Raw genomic sequence first — 17,843 nt, forward strand, 5'->3', positions numbered from 1 at the left:
TTTTACTGTTGGGTGAAACACTCTCCATGGATTAATCAGTTGATGATTATAGAAGATAGTTTTGGCTTTCCATAGGCGTTGGTGGGGTATGCTTGATTTGCCAGTGGATGTGTCAAGGTGGGGATTTATTGCCATGTTGAGTTCTTCCCCCAGAATGATGTGCCCCTCCATAAATCCATCTAAGGATTGGAACAACTTCTCCAAGAACTGCGTTTGACCTGTGTTTGGTGCATAACAGTTGACTATTGTGAATAGGGAATTCTGTATTTCTACCTTAAATGGCTTGTATGCCCATATTGTCTTTTTTGTTTTTCCTCTTTCACAGTGCAATGACAACTTTTGTGGATGGCTATGGCTGTACCCTTCGATTTGGATTCTGGATTATCGTTAAAAAAAAACATATGAAGAAATATTTGTTATTCACCTTTGGCCTGTGGCCTTCCTTAAAATGCATTTCTTGTAATAACAGTATGTCTGTTTGAGCTTTGTGCATTTCGTATAATATGTGGGATCACTTTTCGGGTGTGTTTAAACCTCTACAGTTAACAGAGGTTATGTGTATTTCCGCCATAACTGCTCAATATGAGGAGTTTGGTTGCTGAGGTTTAACACACCTATGTCCATTAGGAATGTTGTGTGGATTATGCTCTGATCTTTGGAGGGGAAGCAGTTGTAGCTGGAATGAAGAGAAAAACAGAAAACAATTCTATAAATAACTGAGTTATCATAGTCATGGTTATATATCCCATGGGTGCCCTAATTGGGGGGGGGGTGGTCCTTCACAGGGCCGAGGGGTCGCATCAAGGCTCCTGGGTCATGTGGGGGGGGTGTCTCTGTTTACATTGGTGACAGTCAAGTACAGTTTCTGATTACATCTTCCCACATTGGTTTTAATTGATTTACCTTGGAACCAAGTTCCTTGTTAGGAGTGAATATCTTAGACCTTTTGGCTTATTCAGATGTTGTATATAGTGCGATTATGGAGAGACCAGATAACTCAGTTCATGGTATTTGCGCAGAGAAGCGTTTTTACGTTTTCCCAGGAGGACAGGTAACATTTTTATTTGAGAAGATTAGGTTCCATAAATGTGATAACGGAAATAAAATAAGAGGGAAAAATTCCCCTTTTTTTTATATAAATTTACTTATATAAAGTTTCCCAAGAACTTTCCACGTCCCTCCCTTCCTCATCAGGTGTAACAATGATAACAAATTTCAACGGTTTAAACATGTTAGATAACACACTTTTTTTTTTTTACCCCTTTTAAGATTTACTTGCACTGAATAAAGGCTTCAGAGCCGGTTTTAGTATCTGGGGCCTGGGCCTCCGTCTGTCCTTGAATTTTCATACGTCTTTTTGAGTTTCTAATTGGCCCGAGGTAGTTAACTGGCTTTCTTCTAGGGCAGTAACTCTGGTACCCATGTGTTGGATGTTCTTATTATGTGTCTGCTCTAGTTTGCCTACAATGTGGGTTAAATTGTTTTTTGTAGGTAGGCCTGTCAGGGTTTCCTTAATAATCTGTATATCTGTCAGGAATAATGTCTGATCCGGAGGTTTTGGCAGGGCCTCCTTTTGTTGACCCCCCCTAGGTGCATCCTTTGAGACCTCTGGTTGGGGTTTGTTTGTAAGATTGAGCCAGCTTCTGTTTGTGCCTCCTTTGTTTGGTCATTGCAGCTTTGGTACTCATTATAATGATTTAGACAGCCCTTTCTCATGGAGCTCTCACAACATTGATCGACTCGGCTCAGCATCAGGCCACGCCCACGTGTTTTCCAATTTTATGTAAGAAATTGGGTAAGATAAATGTGGCCAATTGCAATATTTTAGGCTATTTTCAGAAATGTCATAAAAACCTGCTTTAATCGGCAAATTTAGGAAAAGTTTGCGGCTTGGTGCTTTGGAGTAGAAAGACATGCATACCCAATTTGGATTCGGGGAAATGTGTACTTTCCGAAAATAAATGGTTTTCTGTGGTGCACGTACTTTTTTCTACTTTTGCCCCCCCCCCCAAAACTATGTAAATGTGTTGATTTTGCTGTATCTGAAATGACAGACCATAAGCCGAAATTTAACTAATAAGTCAGCTATTTCATTCTACTGCGCATGAGTTTGCCCAGGGAAATTTGAAGAAATAAGAACCCGGAAGAAGATCTCTCTATGGTGCTCGCTAGAAAAACCCTGGGCCGCTGCAGTTTGCTGCCGATAGGAGCACCGGCCTGTGGTTTTCAGGTAAGTCAATACAATCACTTGGGTGTGCCTACCATTTGGCACCCCTAAGTGCAGACAGACTTTCCTTCTCCTTAAGAAAAATTAAACAGGTTATTTCCCGATGCTGGAACTTTTACATATTATGACACTAAAAAGGAGGTAACAATTCAAGTGGATGCATCCAAACAAGGCCTTGGAGCAGTACTGCTCCAGGAAAGGAAACCTGTTGTCTATGCATCCAAGTTACTCACAGACACAGAAGTGAAATACCGTATATACTTGAGTATAAGCCGACCCGAGTATAAGCCGAGGTACCTAATTTTACCTAGGAAAACTGGTATGGTGACCACATCTCTTTATTGTCCTCTGACCCAAAGCTCTCAGTCAGTCAGTCACACTCACAATACATATAACGACACACACACATACAATACAGGATATATTATCCAGAAAGTTCCAAATTACAGGAAGTATGTCTCCCATAGGTTCAATTTTAATAAAATAATTAAATTTTTTAAAAAGCATTTCCTTTTTTCTCTGTAACAATAAAAGAGTACCTTATATTTGATCCCAACTAAAACAGAATTAATCGATATTTGAAAGGAAACAATCCGAGCATTCTGGAAAACATGTCCCATTCATACCTGTATACACAACCTTGGCTTGTACTGTATGTGTCCAAAGGGAGTAAGAGATAGGTGAAACCAAACTACTTGCTGATCCAAAAAAAAAAAAAAAAAAAAAAATTAATAAAAAACATTCAAGCCCCTGAAGCCTCTAATTTGCCTTAGAGGGAAGAAAAAAAAAAACCATTCCAAAAGTGAAACTTGCCCTGTGCTTAGATTAATAAGTTCATTTAAGTAGTCCCGTATTTCTTCTTTTGCTAAAAATTTCACAACTGTGACATTTTTTAACTAATTTCTATGGATGCCCTGGCATCTACTGAAAGGGTCTTGGGCAGTGCTGTCCAAAGTCTGTGGTACAGAGGGCCAACATTTTTCTGGTCTACATGGTAGAGGGCTGATAATGGAAGCCAGCGTTATACACTCCCTGTTTTTTTAGACCCAGTGTAAACCACAACCATGTCCACATTAATAGCATTATAACACACCAAAAAACCAAATGGTTGCAGGGATATCACTCATATGTGAAAAAAATTAAGTCATATTAAGACATACCCTTAAATACATTTATACATACATATACGTACTCCTCCCCTGTGGTTAACACAGCACCTCCAGCACATGATTAAACACCTTCGGGGCCCCTAACAATAATTTTTTAAAACAAAATCCCCAGAATACAACGCGTATGTTTCACAGGCAGAGCAGGGCACACACAGGGAGCACAAGGAAGGCAGAGTATTGCAGACACTGGCAGAATATGGCATAGACACAGTATTGCACACCCAAGGAGAATAGGTCAGGCAGAGTATTGCACACACAGGGAGCATAGGGCAGGCAGAGTAAAGAACATACAGGGAGCATAGAGCAGGCAAAGTATGGATTACATGTGGAAACAATACAGTGGATTACAGTCTGACTTTGAGGTTTAAACAATGCAGGGGTCATTAATCTCTGTAATACCACCCAGCTTTCACAATGTAAGCAGGCACAGCAGGCCAACTTTCACGTGGGGCACCACACAAGGGGGGGTCTTGTTGGACAGCCCTGGTCTAGGGTAATGAACTTTATGGACCCTTGTATATTTATATACAGTTATCATATCCCCACCTTAAAGAAATACTGAGCCCAAAAAATAAAACCATAACCATAATGTTATTTATAATTGTGCCATAAAAGTATTTGCCTGATGCTTTTACGTTTTCAATAATTTTTATTGGAGTTTTTTCTTTTTAAACATATCTAAGCAGGCATTAAATGGCAAATAAGTATGGGAAATTTATAATAATAATGATATGACAAAATAAAAAAGGAGGATAAACGATACAAAATTGCATAAATTTACCTTTTACAGGAATCAAAATAAAACATTTCAAAACTTCTATTCCCATCAAATTTCAATTTAGGAATAATCAGCTGTTGTTTCTCTTTAATTTTCTTTAAATTTACTCTTAAAAGTCAGAGTATTCCACTTTAATAGTGACTATGAAGGATAAGTAAAGTTAAGAAGTTTAAGATTTAGTAAACTCTTTTATAAAACAAAGGAACTCTAGTTTTGATCTTGAAACCGTTTTTTCCTTATCTTGTAATCTATTCATCCAAAATAAACATTATAAATTATAAATTATTCCAGGATTGGCAAGGTGTTTTCACACACCTTGCCTGATGCTTTTACATTACCTTTCCTACCCCCATGTTCCTCTATGAAGGGGCTACCATATTTGTGCAGCAGTAGTCCATTCGCATTAGAAACTAACGGACAGGTTAAGAAGGGACAGTCAGGTTTAAGAATTACTTACAAAAGCTTAAAGGTCAGTGAAAAACAAACACGACCTATAGGTACATTTTAATATGGATTAAGATTTTGAAAAACATTTTTTTAGTGTTAGTATCACTAACAGCTTCCTCTTTAGTGTAAACAATTACAACAGACTATCCCAATAACTGAATCTGTCCACACTCATTATCAGCTAAGTTGTTAATTTGGACTTTCTCTATTTAATATCCCTGCCCCTTTAATACAAGACATTACCTTGCTTCTCCTTTCTGCTGCTGACTAGCATTGCTTGCTGCAGCTGAAGGCAGCCACACCGCTAAAAGTTGCTGACCTGGTTCTTCCAGACGAGTCAATAGATCACTGGACCTTATATGGGGCCTGTCCGAATAACCTGCATTCTCAGTGTTGTACATTGGCCCATCAATGAGCCATGTATGAGGCCTGATATTTCCCAACTTAATCTTGGCACACTGTGGAAAGATCTGCTCATTTGCTGCTGCTTCAGGGCACCACAGGGCTCAGGCTCGCCCTTGGACATACCCTAAATGCACAGACCTTTATCTGTATCACCAGCTTCAGTTTTTTTATCCGCAAGTACCCCAGTTCCTCCTCAAGCATGTCCAATTAAGGGTATGCTGCTCTGCTGCTTCAGGGCACCAGAGGGCTCAGGCTCGCCCTTGGATATACCCAAATGCACAGACCTTTTTATCTGTATCACCAGCTTCAGTTTTTTTTATCCACAAGTACCCCAGTTCCTTCTCAAGCATGTCCAATTAAGGGTATAAGTAGCTTGCATAATTTTAAATTCCAAATGCATAACCTTACTTTTATTAACATTAAATGTCATCTGCAATTTAACTGCCAAATGCAGCTGCAGCTGTCAGAGCAAGTAATAAGGATGGGAGAATTTCACTGCATACAGTCAGGTTTATTGTAAAAAAGGTACACATTTTTTAATTAAAGTATATTGGAGAAAGGTTTTTCTTTCATTAAAGAAAGTAAAATGGCATTTTATTTGTTTGCCTTTACATCCAACAGAGGTAATTAGGTGTTTACAGTACCTTTTATATTCTCTAAGTGGTGCCCAATTGTTTCCATCAGGAAAGCAGAAGAGGGGAATAGCATTAAGCAGCCTTTCTTCTTCATCTTTTCGAAAATTCAGAATATTTTCTCGCTGTAGATTCATCTGTAAATGTGATTATATTTGTAAACATAATTGCAACTGAAAATATACTTTTTCTTTCTGCACACACACACATTCTCTGTCTCTATATATATTCATACATTATAACATTAATGTCCGTACTCACCGGTCTTAAAAAGTGAAAAAGTTATTTATTGAAAAGAACGGACGTTTCGGCTAGCACTCGAGCCATTATCAAATTAACAAACATGTATTCATGTGTGTCTAATAAACACCAAACAGCAGGAAAATGCATGGCTTGCCGTCATGAAAGATAGGCAAGAATAAAACATGCATGTAATTAACCCTTTTGGGTTAATTTGGCTTCACCAAAAAGACAAAAACAAAGATAACAAGTGGCAACAATAAAACCTCATATCACAAACAAAGATATGTACAATATATAAAGACAACATCTCAATCCAAAAGATACATTGTAATGGTGGCCATACACGGGCAGATAAAGCTGCCGATATCGGTCGTTTGGACCGATTTGACAGTTTATCTGCCCGTGTATGGGGGCTTCCGCTTGCCGCTTCGTAATTCGATCGTTCGAATTACCCCCGATATAGCCACGCAGTTTAGTGGCATATCGGGGAAAGATCCGCTCGTTTGGCGATGTCGCCAAACGAGCGGATCTTGGAGTCTATGGCCACCTTAACTCATATAGGCAATACGCTATCACACTACAATGCACTAAAAGCACTAATTAACAAAAGTTGATCAGGAGAATCGCTGACAAACACATAAATTAACAGGGAGTAATCCCCAAAAGATAAACCTACAAAAGATCAGAGAGTCTGTCCTAAGGGAGAAGGTTCTGCAATCTGCATCAACTCACAGAGGCTCTAAGAGCCCATCCTTGGGGAAATTACTGCGGTCAATGTCAAGAGAAGGGGGCATTGCCACTATATATCATTGGAGAAAAGGAAGTCAGCTCCAACAGTTGCTTCAAACTACTATTGATAGAAACTCTCTACTTTGTTAAAATGCCAGGTCAGAAATTATACATAAACCTTTAAAGTTGATTTAACATATCAGTACTTAAAAGGACCAGTAACATCAATTATTTTTTTTAATCCGTTCGTATACGACGAAAAAATACAGAATAAAAAAAAAGAATAATACAGATAGGCAATTAGTTTAGAATAATCATAGCAGTACACACACCAACTAAAAAGAATATCATGACACATGATCTTAAATGAGACCAACCACCTCCTATATAGACAGGACCTAGATAGATAGTCCTCTTTACAGACATTACATGACTACATAGTATGAATAATCAAAAAAAACAACAACTTGTATATAGTCCTGACAACAGACAAACAGACTAAGGGTTCATATATGACGTGGGATGCTAGATGGGGTCAGCCACCTTATACACATACAGGACCTCAATTGGTAGCTCCTGTATTAGCACAGGCAGCAGCCCCCATGGTCCGAAGGGGGGGGGGCCCTGAGGCAGAAGCCCCCAGTCTGACCCGACTGTTGGTACAATCTGCTGGAACTCATCAGGGGTACCAGTCCACAAAATCAATAGGTCATCAATGTAGCTCCAAATTCTATAGATATGATATTGTAGAAACAAAATTTGCTGTTTGTATGCAGACAAATGAATTAGCATAAATAAATTAGCAAATGCAGGTGCCACATTGCGATATGAGGTTTAATGGTTGCCACAAGATTTTATCTATTTTTTTTTGGGGTTAATTGGTAGTTAATTGCATGCAAGTTTTATTTTTGCCTTATTATCTTTCATGATGCCACTACATGCATTTTCCCAGCATTTGGTGTTTATTAGACACACACATGAATAAATGTGTTACTTAAATTAGGGCTAGAGTGCTAGTGAAATACCTTTTTCACTTTGTAAAGGGGACGCGTCATCCAAAAAAAACAACTTTTCAAAATCCTATTGTATCACAATAGTCAAGCAAAATGAACTTTAATTACACTATATAAATTATTTGCATCTTGTTTCCTTCAGTCTGGGAATTCATAATTATAGCAAGCAGGCAGGAGACATTTTGTGGACACTGGTATTAAGGCAAGCCTTGTACCATCTCGGAATCTTCTTTGTGTACCAGAATGGGGGGACCCAATGTCCATCCCCATGCTACACAATGAAACGGCAAAGTGAATGGGGGAATGTGTGGAGAGCAGTGACATCTAGGAAGGTATAAAGGTATATTGCTAAACTCATCTCATTCCAATATTAAAAATCTTTTTACATATTACATATAATGCATAAGTACAGGTTAAAACATTTCAGGTTAAAACATTTCAGGTTAAAAAAAGACACTTCGTAGCAGTGTTATATCCTTTACAAGATAGATAGAAACAAATTATATCGATATAGCAACTATACGTTGTATTCAATTATACTTAAATTAATAAAGGAAACACTTGGTTCATACTGTTACTATTGTGTCAATCTTTGAGTAGTGCTGAGAGTCTAACACGATGATTACATCCTATGCATTAAATAAATCTTAAGTACTATTCACTATCCAAACTTCAGGTCAATTAATAGATCTTAAGCTCTACTCTTGTGGCCCCTTACTCCCTTGTATTACTGCTTAAATATCCTTGGGTAAATCTGCCCTCAATGTTCATATCTCACTCGCCTCATTGTTCGGAAATTGTATTCTCCTATCTTACCGTAGTAATTGTAACATACATGAGCAATCTGATCATTTTTCAGTATCTGTACATGTCTAAAATTTAGCCCAGGATGAGTGTATGAGTTGATATGTGAGCTGTATGTGATACATATAACATACAACATATCAATGTGATAGTGAAATATTAAATAACGTGTCCATCAACAATATTCATGTGCACTTTCCCTTATGTTTCATATGTGTACTGTCCCTCTGATCACAACAGATTATGCAGTATACTATGAATTAAGACATATATCATCCCCCTTTTCAGAGAAAAAATAAAAATAATAAAAAAAGGCTCTGTCCGTGTTGTACACCTAGGTGGATATATCACTCTGCATATCATGTCCTTTATTGGTGCCCCTCACTGGCCGCTTAACACACCATTAAGGCTATACAACCCTGCTCACTTCCTCGTCAAGAACTCCGGGGCATATTACAGTACAATGAGATTCACCGGGCAAATACCGCCGCTCCACCCACAGTATGGCATGTAATACCTCCATTCCCGATCACCAGCAGCCAATCATGATCACTGTGTGTGTGTGTGTGTGTGTGTCACACCGAGGTAGCACTGACTCATTGCAAAAAAGTGTGTTGTGAAAGTGAAGTGAAAAGTTAAAATGACTGGCTAAGTTTCGGGCAGGCAACGTGCCCTTTGTAAAGCCAATATAGAAAAGGTATACAATCACTTACATGGTCATACGCTTTTAACATCGTACACAGGAAGTGACTTCACATTGTATATAACAGTGATTAAAGCATGGATCGACCCTTATTCTCATTTACATATACATATGTAATACAACTAATGATGCATGGTTCACACATGAAATTCAAGAGACAAAACATGTTAAGATTAACAAAGGTCCGGGGCCAGATGGTATTCATCCCAGGGTACTTATCGAGCTTAGCTCTGTGATTGCCAAACCTCTTTACTTAATTTTTCAGGATTCATTGAGATCTGGCATAGTGCCGAGAGACTGGTGAATTGCTAATGTGGTGCCTCGATTCAAAAAAGGATCCCGTTGTCAGCTTCAAAATGATTGGCCAGTTAGTCTGACGTCAGTGGTAGGAAAGCTTTTCGAAGGGTTAATAAAGGATAGGATAGGACTTGATAGCAAATCATAATACTATGAGTTTGTGCCAGCATGGTTTTAGATCTTGCCAGACTAACTTAATTTCTTTTTATGAGAAGGTAAGTAGAGACCTCGATTCTGGGATGACAGTAGATGTGGTTACTGGTTAAATTAAGGAATGTTGGCCTGGAACATAGTATTTGTACCTGGATAGAGAACTGGCTAAAAGATAGACTACAAAGAGTGGTGGTAAATGGAACATTTTCTAATTGGAACAAACAAGGGAAAGTTGTGCTCACCACTATTTTTTAAAACCATTAGGCGGGGGTGCAATGAGGCTGTGACCACAAAATACATATAGTCAAATACAAGAGTCCTCTGCACTCAACCCATTATCAATATATTTAAGACAACGACATTTTGTGCATACTGCTACTAAAAAATGCCTTACCCTTTAAACAAAACAGGGATTGTTTGTCCATATATTGCAATATATTTAAGCTGGCCAACTACGTCAAAGTCATCCCATATCTGGCCAGTCCTATGCTCAATTTCATCTGATTCATTAAGAATTCTATTGCTTCATTATACATTTTACAAAGGGACTTGGTTTACCTGCAACTTAACTTGCTGCTTTCAAAGTAAACCTCCATACTTGGCTGCCCTTTTATTAGACACCAGTGGGATCACCTGACTATAGCTGGGAAGGGTGGGAGCTACAACATGGAGCTGGTCACTGCTCCTGTATAAACTATAACAAACAAGGGAAAGTTGTGCTCACCACTATTTTTTAAAACCATTAGGCGGGGGTGCAATGAGGCTGTGACCACAAAATACATATAGTCAAATACAAGAGTCCTCTGCACTCAACCCATTATCAATATATTTAAGACAACGACATTTTGTGCATACTGCTACTAAAAATGCCTTACCCTTTAAACAAAACAGGGATTGTTTGTCCATATATTGCAATATATTTAAGCTGGCCAACTACGTCAAAGTCATCCCATATCTGGCCAGTCCTATGCTCAATTTCATCTGATTCATTAAGAATTCTATTGCTTCATTATACATTTTACAAAGGGACTTGGTTTTACCTGCAACTTAACTTGCTGCTTTCAAAGTAAACCTCCATACTTGGCTGCCCTTTTATTAGACACCAGTGGGATCACCTGACTATAGCTGGGAAGGGTGGGAGCTACAACATGGAGCTGGTCACTGCTCCTGTATAAACTATAACAAACAAGGGAAAGTTGTGCTCACCACTATTTTTTAAAACCATTAGGCGGGGGTGCAATGAGGCTGTGACCACAAAATACATATAGTCAAATACAAGAGTCCTCTGCACTCAACCCATTATCAATATATTTAAGACAACGACATTTTGTGCATACTGCTACTAAAAAATGCCTTACCCTTTAAACAAAACAGGGATTGTTTGTCCATATATTGCAATATATTTAAGCTGGCCAACTACGTCAAAGTCATCCCATATCTGGCCAGTCCTATGCTCAATTTCATCTGATTCATTAAGAATTCTATTGCTTCATTATACATTTTACAAAGGGACTTGGTTTTACCTGCAACTTAACTTGCTGCTTTCAAAGTAAACCTCCATACTTGGCTGCCCTTTTATTAGACACCAGTGGGATCACCTGACTATAGCTGGGAAGGGTGGGAGCTACAACATGGAGCTGGTCACTGCTCCTGTATAAACTATAACAAACAAGGGAAAGTTGTGCTCACCACTATTTTTTAAAACCATTAGGCGGGGGTGCAATGAGGCTGTGACCACAAAATACATATAGTCAAATACAAGAGTCCTCTGCACTCAACCCATTATCAATATATTTAAGACAACGACATTTTGTGCATACTGCTACTAAAAAATGCCTTACCCTTTAAACAAAACAGGGATTGTTTGTCCATATATTGCAATATATTTAAGCTGGCCAACTACGTCAAAGTCATCCCATATCTGGCCAGTCCTATGCTCAATTTCATCTGATTCATTAAGAATTCTATTGCTTCATTATACATTTTACAAAGGGACTTGGTTTTACCTGCAACTTAACTTGCTGCTTTCAAAGTAAACCTCCATACTTGGCTGTATTTTGTGGTCACAGCCTCATTGCACCCCCGCCTAATGGTTTTAAAAAATAGTGGTGAGCACAACTTTCCCTTGTTTGTTATAGTTTATACAGGAGCAGTGACCAGCTCCATGTTGTAGCTCCCACCCTTCCCAGCTATAGTCAGGTGATCCCACTGGTGTCTAATAAAAGGGCAGCCAAGTATGGAGGTTTACTTTGAAAGCAGCAAGTTAAGTTGCAGGTAAAACCAAGTCCCTTTGTAAAATGTATAATGAAGCAATAGAATTCTTAATGAATCAGATGAAATTGAGCATAGGACTGGCCAGATATGGGATGACTTTGACGTAGTTGGCCAGCTTAAATATATTGCAATATATGGACAAACAATCCCTGTTTTGTTTAAAGGGTAAGGCATTTTTTAGTAGCAGTATGCACAAAATGTCGTTGTCTTAAATATATTGATAATGGGTTGAGTGCAGAGGACTCTTGTATTTGACTATATGTATTTTGTGGTCACAGCCTCATTGCACCCCCGCCTAATGGTTTTAAAAAATAGTGGTGAGCACAACTTTCCCTTGTTTGTTATAGTTTATACAGGAGCAGTGACCAGCTCCATGTTGTAGCTCCCACCCTTCCCAGCTATAGTCAGGTGATCCCACTGGTGTCTAATAAAAGGGCAGCCAAGTATGGAGGTTTACTTTGAAAGCAGCAAGTTAAGTTGCAGGTAAAACCAAGTCCCTTTGTAAAATGTATAATGAAGCAATAGAATTCTTAATGAATCAGATGAAATTGAGCATAGGACTGGCCAGATATGGGATGACTTTGACGTAGTTGGCCAGCTTAAATATATTGCAATATATGGACAAACAATCCCTGTTTTGTTTAAAGGGTAAGGCATTTTTTAGTAGCAGTATGCACAAAATGTCGTTGTCTTAAATATATTGATAATGGGTTGAGTGCAGAGGACTCTTGTATTTGACTATATGTATTTTGTGGTCACAGCCTCATTGCACCCCCGCCTAATGGTTTTAAAAAATAGTGGTGAGCACAACTTTCCCTTGTTTGTTATAGTTTATACAGGAGCAGTGACCAGCTCCATGTTGTAGCTCCCACCCTTCCCAGCTATAGTCAGGTGATCCCACTGGTGTCTAATAAAAGGGCAGCCAAGTATGGAGGTTTACTTTGAAAGCAGCAAGTTAAGTTGCAGGTAAAACCAAGTCCCTTTGTAAAATGTATAATGAAGCAATAGAATTCTTAATGAATCAGATGAAATTGAGCATAGGACTGGCCAGATATGGGATGACTTTGACGTAGTTGGCCAGCTTAAATATATTGCAATATATGGACAAACAATCCCTGTTTTGTTTAAAGGGTAAGGCATTTTTTAGTAGCAGTATGCATAAAATGTCGTTGTCTTAAATATATTGATAATGGGTTGAGTGCAGAGGACTCTTGTATTTGACTATATGTATTTTGTGGTCACAGCCTCATTGCACCCCCGCCTAATGGTTTTAAAAAATAGTGGTGAGCACAACTTTCCCTTGTTTGTTATAGTTTATACAGGAGCAGTGACCAGCTCCATGTTGTAGCTCCCACCCTTCCCAGCTATAGTCAGGTGATCCCACTGGTGTCTAATAAAAGGGCAGCCAAGTATGGAGGTTTACTTTGAAAGCAGCAAGTTAAGTTGCAGGTAAAACCAAGTCCCTTTGTAAAATGTATAATGAAGCAATAGAATTCTTAATGAATCAGATGAAATTGAGCATAGGACTGGCCAGATATGGGATGACTTTGACGTAGTTGGCCAGCTTAAATATATTGCAATATATGGACAAACAATCCCTGTTTTGTTTAAAGGGTAAGGCATTTTTTAGTAGCAGTATGCACAAAATGTCGTTGTCTTAAATATATTGATAATGGGTTGAGTGCAGAGGACTCTTGTATTTGACATTTTCTAATTGGACCAGTGTTGTTAGTGGAGTACCACAGGGCTCTGTACTAGGTCCTTTGCTTTTCAACTTGTTTATTAATGACCTGGAGGTGGGCATTGAAAGTACTGTTTCTATTTGTGCAGATGATACTAAATTGTGCAGAACTACTGTATATGTTCCATGCAGGATGCTGCCACTGCAGAGTGATTTGTCTAAGTTGGAAAACTGGGTAGCAAACTGGAAAATGAGGTTCAATGTTGATAAATGCAAGGTTATGCACTTTGGCAAAAATAATATAAATGCAAGTTATACACTAAATAGCAGTGTGTTGGAATTTCCTTAAATGAGAAGGATCTAGGGGTTTTTGTTGATAACAAGCTGTCTAATTCTGGGTGGTGTCATTCTGTGGCTACTAAAGCAAATAAAGTTCGGTCTTGCATAAAAAAGGGCATTAAATCAAGGGATGAAAACACACTTATGCCTCTTAATAGGTCCCTGGTAAGGCCTCATCTGGAGTATGCAGTGCAGTTTTGGACTCCAGTCCTTAAGAGGGATGTAAATGAGCTGGAGAGAGTGCAGAGACGTGCAACTAAATTGGTTAGAGAGATGGAAGACAAATTATGAGGGTAGACTGTCAAGGTTGGGATTATTTTCTCTGGAAAAAAGGCGCTTGCGAGGGGACATGATTACACTTTACAAGTACATTAGAGGACATTATAGACAAATAGCAGGGGACCTTTTTACCCATAGAGTGGATCACCGTACCAGAGTCCATCCCTTTAGACTAGAAGAAAAGAACTTTCATTTGAAGCAACGTAGGGGTTCTTCACAGTCAGGACAGTGAGGTTGTGGAATGCACTGCCAGGTGATGTCGCGATGGCTGATTCAGTTAATGCCTTTAAAAATGATTTTTTGGACAGACATAATATCAAAGGCTATTGTGATACTAAGCTCTATAGTTAGTATAGGTTAATTAAAATTAGGGAGGGGTGTGTATGGATGCTGGGTTTTCAAATTTGAAGAATTATTTGTTTATCGCGATGTTGATTATGCCAGTCACTGTGTGACTTGGCTTAGGTACATCGACGATATCTTCGTTGTGTGGCGGTGTGACGTTGGATCCCTATCTTGGTTCCACGACAGACTGAATGAAGTTCATCCCTCTTATCTCCTTTCACTTGTGTATGATGTCAATCAGATCCAATTTTTGGATGTAATGGTGTATAAGAAGCAAGGTGGAGGAATTGATACTACTCTTTTTGTGAAACCAATGGATCGTAACCAATTGTTACACTTTAGGAGCGATCACCGAAACATGTAAAAAACTCTATATCTGTCAGTCAGTCAACTCACTAGAATTAATAGAATAATAAGTGATCCAGAAGAATCAACAGGAACTAATGTGTCAAAAATTCAGAGAGAAGTGTTATCCGGAGATGGCCTTACAGGAGGCTAAAGATAGAATAGGGACCACAAAGGTCAAGAGAGATAACAACAGAAGGATTCCCTTTGTTACAAACTTCAATAAACAGAGCCAGGAAGTCAGTAACATTCTGCGCCAGCACTGGCATATACTCCAAAGAGCTTATCCACACATTGAGGAGTTTACATCTCCACCATTGATGTCCCACTGATGAGGTAAAACTATTGGGAGTGCTATAACTTCAGCTCAAATAAAGAAAAAAGTTAAACAGTCCCAGACATTTTTGGGCACCAGAACAGTGGGAATGTTTCCATGTTATGATTGCAACCAATGTCCCTTTGTTCTTAAGGGTAAAGATTTTGTACACCCCACCACGGGCTATACTGTACATCTACGTAATTATTTTACGTCTATTTCAAAATATGCCATATACATCCTGGTTTGTTCGTGTGGTCAATTCTATAAAGGGGAGACCACACAGATGATCAAGTCACGAATCTCGCAACATAGGTCCTCCATTAACCTAGGTAATATGAATCTACCACTTTCTAGACACTATCAAAAAAGGACATAATGCAGACCAACTGAAATTTATGGTGTTAGAGACAATACCCTCAATGAAAGGAGGAGGCGATAGGGAGCTACGTTTAAAACAACGAGAAGTATGGTGGATACACAAGCTAAAGGCCCTATCACCGTGAGGTTTAAATAAGGATTATGATTTATACCTATTTCTATAACATTGAACAAGTAACAGTCACTCTATGTAGGGCCTATTTGATGGAGGGACTTTGAGGTTTTAATGTAATTAACTACTTGAGACTGTGCAACATTATTCATTTGTACAAATAAGAACGCTATATATCTATCTATATCTCCATATCTATATCTATCTCTATATAAAAAAAATGAGAATAAGGGTGGATCCATGCTTTCATCACTGTTGGATATACAATGTGAAGACACTTCCTGTGTACCATGTTAAAAGCATATGACCATGTAAGTGATTGTATACCTTTTCTATCTTGGCTTGACAAAGGGCACGTTGACTGCCTGAAACGTAGCCAGTCATTTTAACTTTTCACTGAATACACTTTTTTACAATAACTGAGTGCTCCCTCTGTGTGTTTTTTTGTATGCAGGAGAAGAAGACTGGAAATTATATATATATATATATATATATCAAATCAAAGGACCCGCACTCACAGGACTTAAAATTCAAACTTTAGTTTATTTCAGTGCAAAAGACTGACGTTTCGACCGACCCACGGCCTTTCTCTACAGTGCCAAATAAACAGTAGACAATGCCTTAAATCTGTGTAAAGGTGGGAAAACAGCAGCACCACCCATGACGTATAGCCATCATCTTAATGGAGTGACCTCCCATTTAACATGTCTCTGTAAATACATATAATCCCACAACTGTTAATATTTTAAAAAACAAGCGATAAAAAAATTCTACAATTCATCTCATGTTATACAGTAAGTTTAAAACAAAATAGCTAACTTGTATATAACAATAATATAGCACCTAAACTTAAATTATCTAAACATTGTTGCTAGTTTCAAAAACAAGGTGATCCTTTCAAAAGTGAATTTAACCCACGGCGGAGGCAGAGGTCTGACCTAAGTCAGAGATTTAAATTAATTCTATAAGCAAAAGAAAAAAAAAAAAAAAAAAGAAAAAAAAAAAAGAACCCCAATTGCCTCCCACTCGTACCGCAGTTCCTCAGATATTACACTACTTATAAAGTATTTTGTGATTGCGTGAGGGCAATCACTGAACGTTAAAAAAATATACTAATGTGCTTGGTTTGCACAAATTACAATTATATTAAAGTGCCAGTGCTATAAGAATTAATTCAGTTAAATGTACTTAGACTTAAAGGTTGATAGATACTCAATACAATTAATGCTTTACACAAATAAATAATTAACCTTTTACGCCAGTGTATTATCCAATACCTTATATTATCACCCACAATTAATCCAACCAGGAATTAATGAGAATAAAAAAAAACTAAAGTGCTTTAAGTGCTAAAAGGTTTATTGTAAGGTCGCAATTACTAAAATTTCATAATTGCTTACAATTAATTAGTTGTAAAGTGCTAAAAAGTGCCAAGTAATTAATGATCAATAATAAATAGTGTAGTTGATATAAAGAGGACCGCAGTTAATGGGATAAATAATTTAAAAACACAAATTGCTCAGGTTAAAAAGGTTTCAAGTAGGAAATAGAAAATTGGAGAGGGTGGAGCTGTCCCAAAAGCTGCTACCTAAATTGTTTTCTATCCCTGGGACACCACAAAGATAAGGAGGCAGAATACCCATTATCCCATTAACTGCGGTCCTCTTTATATCAACTACACTATTTATTATTGATCATTAATTACTTGGCACTTTTTAGCACTTTACAACTAATTAATTGTAAGCAATTATGAAATTTTAGTAATTGCGACCTTACAATAAACCTTTTAGCACTTAAAGCACTTTAGTTTTTTTATTCTCATTAATTCCTGGTTGGATTAATTGTGGGTGATAATATAAGGTATTGGATAATACACTGGCGTAAAAGGTTAATTATTTATTTGTGTAAAGCATTAATTGTATTGAGTATCTATCAACCTTTAAGTCTAAGTACATTTAACTGAATTAATTCTTATAGCACTGGCACTTTAATATAATTGTAATTTGTGCAAACCAAGCACATTAGTATATTTTTTTAACGTTCAGTGATTGCCCTCATGCAATCACAAAATACTTTATAAGTAGTGTAATATCTGAGGAACTGCGGTACGAGTGGGAGGCAATTGGGGTTCTTTTTTTCTTTTGCTTATAGAATTGTTGCTAGTTTGTCAC

The 17,843-nt window shown here is 37.9% G+C and overlaps 1 protein-coding gene across 2 annotated transcripts in view; it reads right to left on the reverse strand.

The window, feature by feature from the left end:
• dennd2d.S (DENN/MADD domain containing 2D S homeolog) overlaps positions 1 to 17,843 on the reverse strand; it is a 109,554-nt gene that overhangs the window by 78,934 nt on the left and 12,777 nt on the right. For both annotated transcript variants that reach the window (XM_041583165.1, NM_001093130.1), the window contains 1 exon segment: positions 5,671 to 5,795. In XM_041583165.1, coding sequence (XP_041439099.1) covers positions 5,671 to 5,795 — 125 coding nt within the window.

Source organism: Xenopus laevis, chromosome 2S (genome assembly GCF_017654675.1).
Source record: "Xenopus laevis strain J_2021 chromosome 2S, Xenopus_laevis_v10.1, whole genome shotgun sequence".
NCBI lineage: Eukaryota > Metazoa > Chordata > Amphibia > Anura > Pipidae > Xenopus > Xenopus laevis.